Raw genomic sequence first — 9,718 nt, forward strand, 5'->3', positions numbered from 1 at the left:
CGGTGTGTCACAGATACACATATATTGATAGCAAAGGGTGTAAACACTGTTTCCCATGCTTGTTCAATGAACCATAAACAATTATTGAACATGCACCTGTGGAACGGTCATTAAGACACTAACAGCTTACAGACAGTAGGCAATTAAGGTCCCAGTTATGAAAACTTAGGACACTAAAGAGGCCTTTCTACTGACTCTGAAAAACACCAAAGGATAGATGCCCAGGGTCCCTGCTCATCTGTGTGAACGTGCCTTAGGCATGCTGCAAAGAGTCATAAGGACTGCAGATGTGGCCAGGGTAATAAATTGCAATGTCCGTACTGTGAGACGCCTAAGACAGCGCTACAAGGAGACAGGATGGACAGTTGATTGTCCTCGCAATGGCAGACCACGTGTAACAACACCTGCACAAGATCGGTACATTCAAACATCACACCTACGGGACAGGTACAGGATGGAAACAACAACTGCCCGAGTTACACCAGGAATGCCAAATCCCTCCATCTGTATTCAGACTGTCCGCAAGAGGCTGAGAGAGGCTGGACTGAGGGCTTGTAGGTCTGTTGTAAGGCAGGTCCTCACCAGACATCACCGGCAACAACGACGCCTTTGGGCACAAACCCACCGTCGCTGGACCAGACAGGACAGGCAAAAAGTGCTCTTCACTGACGAGTCACAGTTTTGTCTCACCAAGGGTGATGCTCGGATTTGCGTTTACCGTCGAAGGAATGAGCGTTACATCGAGGCCTGTACTCTGGAGCGGGATTGATTTGGAGGTGGAGGGTCCGTCATGGTCTGAGGCGGTGTGTCACAGCATCATCGGACTGAGCTTGTTGTCATTGCAGGCAATCTCAACACTGTGCATTACAGGGAAGACATCCTCCTCCCTCATGTGGTATCCTTCCTGCAGGCTCATCCTGACATGACCCTCCAGCATGACAATGCCACCAGCTATACTGCTTGTTCTGTGTGTGATTTCCTGTAAGACAGGAATGTCCGTGTTCTGCCATGGCCAGCGAAGAGCCCGTCAGGGACCTGTTGGATCGGAGGGTGAGGGCAAGGGCCATTCCCCCCAGAAATGTCTGGGAACTTGCAGGTGCCTTGGTGGAAGAGTGGGATAACATCTCACAGCAAGAACTGCACATCTGGTGCAGTCCATGAGGAGGAGATGCACTGCAGTACTTAATGCAGCTGGTGGCCACACCAGATACTGACTGTTACTTTTGATTTTGACCCCCCCCCCCTTTGTTCAGGGACACATTATTCAATTTCTGTTAGTCACATGTCTGTGGAATTTATTCAGTTCATGTCTCAGTTGTTGAATCTTGTTATGTTCATACAAATATTTACACATGTTTAGTTAGCTGAAAATAAACGCAGTTGAAAGTGAGAGGACGTTTATTTTTTTGCTGAGTTTACTTTATAAATGCATTGTCACAAATCAATGTGCAGTTTCTAGCCAACTAGCCTGCTAATATTAGCTTTACCAGCCTGCTAACATTACCTTAGCACTGAATCAGTCAGCCATTTAAAAATGTTAGTCATTTAGCAGACGCTCTTATCCAGAGCGACTTACAGAAGCAATTAGGGTTAAGTGCTTTGCTCAAGGGCAGATGGTCCAATTTTTCACCTAGTTGGCTCAGTGATTTGAACCAACGCTCTTAACCGCTAGGCTACCTGCAAAATAGATAGCTTAGTGCTTGAGTGCTATCTAGATTCTGAGGTGGGAAAAGTTAGAAAACTCCCGTAGCCTGCTTAACAGAGAACATGCCAAAAGTTGACAAAACAAAAAGGAGAACAGGCGAGGTACTACACCATTAGTGCAAGCAGGTATGATTTTCGCTTTCATTGAGCCCACAGCAATAAAGCACCAGAGCCTGCCGTGCTAAAGTGTTTCCACTAGATAACACAGCCACAAAGACTGTGACTAGCATGAGATGTGGCTAACGTTAGCCAGCTTGAGCTAGCTAGCTTAAACTCTGTAGCACAAAGTAGATCCTCCATATGACGTTGAGGGTACTTTAGAAGTTATCCGGAAATACGTCAATAAATATGTAACAACTAGGGTTGCTAAATTCCTGGAACTTTCAACAAATTCCCTTGTTTTCCAGAAATTGTGGTTGGAGGATTCCAGGATTTTCTGCTTATTCTCTCAAGATTCCAGAAATCTCCAACCGGGATTTCGGGAAAACCAGGGAATTTATTGAAAGTTCCCCGAATTTTGCAACCCTAGTAATAACATTTATTTTTTTTACTATGTTTGTACTTATAGGTAACCAGGTAGTGACTAAAACTAAGTTACTAAGTCTTTGACCACACTGTGTTGTTACATTGTTGAGTAAAAACTCATGTTTCCTACCCTTTAAGTGGCAAACCGTCCCGCTCAGGAGTGACCGCTAACTTCCTGAAAGGTGACGTCAAGGTGCATGGAAACATTACATTCTGAAGTACCTCCACTACACAGAGTCATGTGTCTCAAGAATTTTTCAAATAACCCAAACACTCATATAAACGTTCTTGTAAGCAATCTCTTTTCCCTCATACACGTACAACATATGTCACACAGTAAGACATTAACAAAGACGAAACATCTGTAAACGTCCATCTCCCCTACTGCCATCAACACGCCGAGGTAAATCACTGCTGCTCAGCTTCACAGGACTAAGCTAAAAGACTATCTAAACCACCTTTCACACAACGTTAGCTTCCTCGGTGTGTGTTTCTTCATCCTGAAATCTCGGTGAACATGAGTAATACAGACAGACATCTTGTCCCGAGGTGGATTGTGCTGTATTTCACCACTGGGTGAGAAAGGGGCTTGTCACTCTGACACCAGTCACTATGGCATTAAATCACAAGCGCTGTTCCGGCTACGCCGGACACACTGCAGAGCGAAGGTACAGAGAGAGATGGAGGGAGGGAGGGAGGGAGGGGAAGAGAGGTGAGGAGGGTAGGACTGTGTGTCACTGTCAGCTCACTCCTTCATCCAGGCTAGTCTGCCTCAGTGAGACATGTACCCCCAAAGAGACAAAGGCAATAACATAAGGGTACTGTGCACCCGAGTGGCGCAGCAGTCTAACATGCTGACCACACCTCTCGCAACTTTACACATATGTGCTAGTCAATCATTGCACCCACACTGCTCGCTCGCCTCAGTGAGCGTCAGCGTGGCCAGGTGCCAAAATAGAAATAGGTTCTATTTGTGAGGCTCAATGCGCTGCAAGTCTGCCCTCTCCCATCTCCTCATTAGTGTTTAGGAGCATATACCCACGTGGGTGATTGAAAGATGAACTGACGTCTACACGCCAGTCGGATGTTGTAATGCATCATAAAGTTGGTTGCCAACCGCCATATAAAGTCCAAAGAAGTAAAAAAGAAGCCTGAGGAAGGAGGAGAGATGTCGAGAAAGGAATTTGGTTTACCGTTTTATCTGTGGATTAATTGTCGGAGTAGAAGACCTTGTGCATTTCAGGTAAAATAACAACCAAATGTTTATATCCCAGGACAACAGCAAGCTAGCTAGCTAAATTGCCATAAATGTTTAATGCTTTTCGACCAGTCCCCAAATTAATAGAATTGGTTCAGAGTTTGTTTTGATATTTCAACCTGCATGTCATGATCGTGTTTGGTGTGGGGGTACAAAATCAACATGCGCACGATCGCGCATGCACGCATCCAGTTTGGTCAGCATGTAAGGCAATGCATCTCAGTGCCAGAGGCGTCACTAGAGACCCTGGTTCGATCCCGGGCTGTATCACAACCGGCCGTGATCGGGAGTCCTATAGGGCACAATTGGCCCTGCATCGTCCGGGATAGGGGAGGGTTTGGCCGGGGTAGGCCATCATTGTAAATAAGAATTTGTTCTTAACTGACTTGCCTAGTTAAATGAAGGTTAAATAAAACAATTAAAATGCCAAATAAGTACACCAATAAGAATGAGATTCTTCAAAGTAGCCACCCTTTGCTTTGATAACAGCTTTGCACACTCTCGGCATTCTCTCAACCAGCTTCATGAGGTAGTCACCTGGAATGCATTTTAATTAGCATGTGTGCCTTATTAAAAGATCAGTTGTGGAATTCCTTTCCTTCTTAATGCATTTGGGCCAATCGGTTGTGTTGTGACAAGGTACACAGAAGATAGACCTATTTGGTAAAATACCAAGTCCATATTATGGCAAGAACAGCTCAAATAAGCAAAGAGAAATGACAGTCCATCATTGCTTTAAGACATGAAGGTCAGTCAATCCGGAAAAGTGCAGTTGCAAAAATCATCAAGCGCTATGATGAAACTGGCTCACACGAGGAACGCCACAGGAAAGGAAGACCCAGAGTTACCTCTGCTGCAGAAGATAAGTTAATTAGTGTTACCAGCCTCAGAAATCGGAAATTAACTGCACCTCAGATTGACTTCAAAGAGTTCAAGTAACAGACACATCTCAACATCAAATGTTCAGAGGAGACCGCGTGAATCAGGACTTCATGGTCAAAGAAACCACTACTAAAGGACACCAATAAGAAGAAGAGACTTGCTTGGGCTAATAAATACAAGCAATGGACATTATCCAGGTGGAAATCTATCCTTTGGTCTGATGAGTCCAAATTGAGATTTTTGGTTCCAACCGCTGTGTCTTTGTGAGACGCAGAGTAGGTGAACGGATTATTTCCGCATGTGTGGGTTCCAACGTGAAGCATGGAGGAGATGGTGGGATGGTGTGTGGGTGCTTTGCTGGTAACACTGCCAGTGATTTACTTAGAATTCAAGGCACACTTAACCAGCATGGCTACCACAGCATTCTGCAGCGATACGCCATCCCATCTGGTTTTCGCTTAGTAGGACTATCATTTGTTTTTCCACACGGCAATGACCCAACACACCTCCAGGCTGTGTAAGGGCTATTTGACCAAGAAGGAGAGTGATGGAGTGCTACATCAGATGACCTGGCCTCCACAATTACCCGACCTTAACCCAATTGATATGGTTTGGAATGAGTTGGCCCGCAGAGTGAAGGAAAAGCAGCCAACAAGTGCTCAGCATATGTGGGAACTCCTTCAAGGCTGCTGTTGGGAAAGCATTCCAGGTGAAGCTGGTTGAGAGAGTACCAAGAGTGTACAAAGCTGTCATCCACACAAAGGCTGGCTCCTTTGAAGAATCTCAAATATAAAATATATTTAGATTTTTTTTAACACTTTTTTGGTTACTACATGATTCCATGTGTTATTTCATAGTTTTTATTTCTTCACTATTATTCTACAATGTAGAAAGTAGTTAAACAAATTTAAAAAATAACCTTGAATGAGTAGGTGCGTCCAAACTTTTGACTGGTACTGTGTGTGGGTGTGTATTTATATATATATATATATATATATATATATATATATATATATATATATAATTTTATTTTTCTCATGAATTTGATTATATAATCTTGAAACCCATTCAAAACGGTATGGGACTGGATACGGAAGTAAAGCGGAAGGGGTCATCACTTTCATATGATCTTTTCCAGAACAGTTACTGCAAGTATAAGGGATGCATAACCAGGCCAGCTCAGTACCACTTGTTTTGGCTCAGCTCAGTAGTGTGAAAATCCTTAAGGTGGGGTAAACTGCAGCTGTTCCCTCCAGCTTTGGCACTGGGCTCAACTCGGAGGGAAAATCCATCCATGAATCAAAACAAAAGCAATAAAAGTTGCTCTGGGAGATAGCTATCTGTTAAGGAGAGGAATTATGCTAATATGAATTTAACAATGCAGATAAATTGATAATCAAGGGAAGAAATAACAGAGTCCTTTTGTTGGTGTAATTAGACCCCACGCCCTCACTGAGGAGCTGCTCCAACACTCCAGACACAAACAAACAACATTAGCGCCTCTACCCTTCACTGCACACACAAAACAATCTCTACAGGAGGTCATTTATTTTCATAGACAATTCGGTTTGGCAAAGAGGAGGAGAGTTTGAATGTGTCTTACTGATTTTGTCAATGTGATGTGTCTCATCCTGTCCTGTTAGTTGTCTGCACTGGTTGTTGTGTAATCGATTGTTGAGTAATTGTAGGTGTAAACCATATATTTATACAGTAGGCTAAATATATGCATGTGACTGGGTGTAGTTCGTTTTTGAAATCTTTGTCCACTCATTCTCTTAATAATAACATATTCTGCCCAGAGTTAAGCACCATAGTTTAATGCTTTAACTCTGACATGGGAGCATGGTGCACTAGGCTATTGGTAAAACATCCATCAATGCTTCCCACCATCCCACCGTGACTTTACTAGATTACAATGACCACGCAAATTGATTGCTCAGCGAGTGAGGTTTTTGGGCAGACGTGAGAGACCACCATCCACCTTGCCCAAATGTTCTGTTACGCTATGGACAAAGGGTCCAGTTCAGCAATTCGGATAGATATTCTTTCAAATAAGAGAAGACCGGGCAGTCGTGCACAGTTGATGCCAAGCCTCAAGAATAGATTGAACGTCATCATCCTCTCTAACCCACACGCAGTCAAAAGCCATTCGAGAAGGATGGAGAAGTGCCTTCCAAACGGGTCTCACCTTTAACAATAAACCTGTGCCGCGCACGAGATTAACCAGAAGTCAATATATATTGGTTTATATATAAATGTCAAAAGGCACATTTTCATTCAGTCCATATCCCCTGCCAACATTCCTCCTACAAGACAAAATATGACGAAGCAATAGTGGCTACCGCCGGAAACTAACGCACGCATGACCATACATTTTCATGTATAGGCCTATTTGTAATCCCAACAAATTAAAACATAGACAACAGGCCTATGCTCAGTTTTTAAATTATTAGAATCGTTGACACTGTCGAGGCCTTGATAGGTCTGTGTTCTCCCCTCTGAACATTGTTGATTAAAAAAAATACATACTCCCTAAATACACATAGTTTAAAGAGGCTTCCCATATTCTAGGGGTCTTTTTTATGTCTTCCTGCTATTGGTTCAAAGCGACTGTATTACCAGAATAACATCACTGTAGGAGATAAGACTCACAAGAAGGAATCAACAATGTAGGCTACACGTCACTCGTGTCGTTTTAAATGTTAAATCGACGTGTGCCATTTAATTTCAAACATTAAATGAATTGAATATAGTACAAAAAACGAGACTAAACAACGAATGTAGCCCCTTGAGTCTTTCAGCCTTGTTAGGCCAACAAGACACCATTTAGAATCTGAGAACCTGAGAAACACTCATTTTTTTCGGTTAGCCTAAAACAGTTGTCTGGCATGTTATTTATCATGAGGAAAAACATTTAATAATATGTCTTACCATATGTTGGTCTTAAATTGGTTATCTCAGCCATTTTGGGGTTCAAAAGGCTGTTGTCCCCCCCAAAATTAAAATAACAACAAATTAAACTCGCAGGCTTCTAATTTATTTCCATTAATGATATTGTCCCTACGCTTTTTCTTTAGGTCAGTAGGCTATATCAGCCGGGCGATGAGGCGACGATGTTTGACGGTCGTATTTTCCTCAGTCCGAAATTATTGTTGTGATTCAGTGGCTTCTCAAGGATGCTCTCGCAATTGCGGTTGCTTCAGCACACTCCTGTCTCGAGCTCAAATCGGGTGCGGTTGCTGAGCAAGACGGCAACAACCAGCCTTGAGGACCCCCCTGACAACCGTGAGTTTAAGGGAGAATGTTCTTGATTCCTCGCATGCTCTCTTCTCGCCTCTTTAACAAAACCCATTGGATGACAAGGTCAGAGGGGCGGGACCTCTGACCTTCTCATCCAATGGGTTTTGTTAAAGAGGCAAAACGATAGGATTTAAGGAATCAAGGAAACTCAAATGAGATTCTCCCTTGGAAATGTCTGGTTGCGAGATCCAATCATATCACCCTTTGCTACCACGAAGTTACCGAGAATTGCCCTCACCAACCAACCAGAGACAGCAACGCTACCAAGAATTGGCGAATGAGAACAAAGCAGTGGCATTGGCCAATGGGGATAGGGCTAAGGCAGGACACAGAAAAGGAGCATCTGTCCTATAACTTTTTTTTGGACTAGTGAAATACAACTTTTTCACAGCATAGTAACCAACTTGGAAAAAATTAATTGATAAGTTGACATACTTTTATTTTTAACCCCTACAGATGTCGGATCTTAACTTGATTAGTCTTTTGCCACTGAGAATTTTCCTGTTGCGTCAGGAAATTCAAATGAGCCTCATGATTAGTTGACTACAGCTCAGCGTTCAACACCATAATGCCCACGAAGCTCATCACTAAGCTAAGGATCCTGGGACAAAACAACTCCCTCTGCAACTGGATCCTGGACTTCCTAACAGGCCACCCCCAGGTGGTAAGGGTTGGCAACAACACATCTGCCATGCTGATCCTCAACACTGGGGCCCTTCAGGGGTGTGTACTTAGTCCCCTCCTGTACTCCCTGTTCACCCACGACTACGTGGCCAAACACGACTCCAACACCATCATTAAGTTTGCTGATGACACAACAGTGGTAGGCCTGATCACCGACAATGATGAGACAGCCTATAGGAAGGAGGTCAGAGAACTGGCAGTGTGGTGCCAGGACAACAACCTCTCCCTCAATGTGAGCAAGACAAAGGAGCTGATCATGGACTACAGAAAAAGGCAGGTCGAACAGGCCCCCATGAACATCAACGGGGCTGTAGTGGAGCGGGTCGAGAGTTTCAAGTTCCTTGGTGTCCACATCACCAACAATCTATCATGGTCCAAACACACCAAGACAGTTGTGAAGAGGGCACGACAAAACCTTTCCCCCCCAGGAGACTGAAAAGATTTGGCATATGTCCCCAGATCCTCAAAAAGTTAAACAGCTACACCATCGAGAGCATCCTGACCGGTTGCTGCCTGGTATGGCAACTGCTCGGCATCTGACCGTACAATAAGGCGCTACGGAGGGTAGTGCGTACGGCCCAGTACATCACTGTGGCCAAGCTTCCTGCAATCCAGGACCTATAAAATAGGCGGTGTCAGAGGAAAGCCCATAAAATTGTCATAGACTTTTCTCTGCTACTGCACGGTAAGCGGTACCAGAGCGCCAGGTCTAGGACCAAAGGCTCCTTAACAGCTTCTACCCACAAGCCATAAGAGTGCTGAACAACTAATCAAATGGCCACCGGACTATTACATTGACCCCCCCTCCATTTGTTTTGTACACTGCTGCTACTCGCTGTTTATTATCTATGCATAGTCACTTCACCCCTACCTACATGTACAAATGACCTCTAACCGGTGCCCCCGCACACTGACTCGGTACCGGTACTCCCTGTATATAGCCTCATTATTGTCATGTTATTGTGTTACTTTTTTATTATTTTTTACTTTAGTTTATCTGGTAAATATTTTCTTAACTCTTCTTGAACTGCACTGTTGGTTAAGGGCTTGTAAGTAAGCATTTCACGGTAAGGTCTGAACTTGTTGTATTCGGCACATGTTACAAATAAAGTTAGATTTGATTTGATTTCCTGACAATGAGCAGTTCTCTTTCTCCATGCGGAGGCAGTCGAGTCATTGGGATCAGGCCTGCTATCAAAATAATATTCTCTCACTCGCTCAAAACGCTAGGCCTAGGTCCTATTCCTGCAACATTCAAATGTACAAAAATGGATCTGAAATGGCATACACATAAACAACCTTGTTTTATATAGTTTAATAACGCAAGATAGATATTGGTCTCCCCTAGGCTACGACATACAAGTG

At 43.7% G+C, this 9,718-nt stretch overlaps 1 protein-coding gene across 1 annotated transcript in view; it reads right to left on the minus strand.

Annotated features, from left to right (window-relative positions):
- Positions 1-7,706, minus strand: part of LOC110488275 (synaptotagmin-11) — a 30,874-nt gene extending 23,168 nt beyond the window's left edge. The window contains exon 1 of the mRNA XM_021560435.2: positions 7,301-7,706. Coding sequence (XP_021416110.2) covers positions 7,301-7,334 — 34 coding nt within the window. The 5' untranslated portion in view covers positions 7,335-7,706. The remainder of the gene's footprint in view (positions 1-7,300) is intronic.
- Positions 7,707-9,718: the final 2,012 nt, after the last annotated feature.

This window comes from Oncorhynchus mykiss, chromosome 32 (assembly GCF_013265735.2).
Source record: "Oncorhynchus mykiss isolate Arlee chromosome 32, USDA_OmykA_1.1, whole genome shotgun sequence".
Lineage (NCBI taxonomy): Eukaryota > Metazoa > Chordata > Actinopteri > Salmoniformes > Salmonidae > Oncorhynchus > Oncorhynchus mykiss.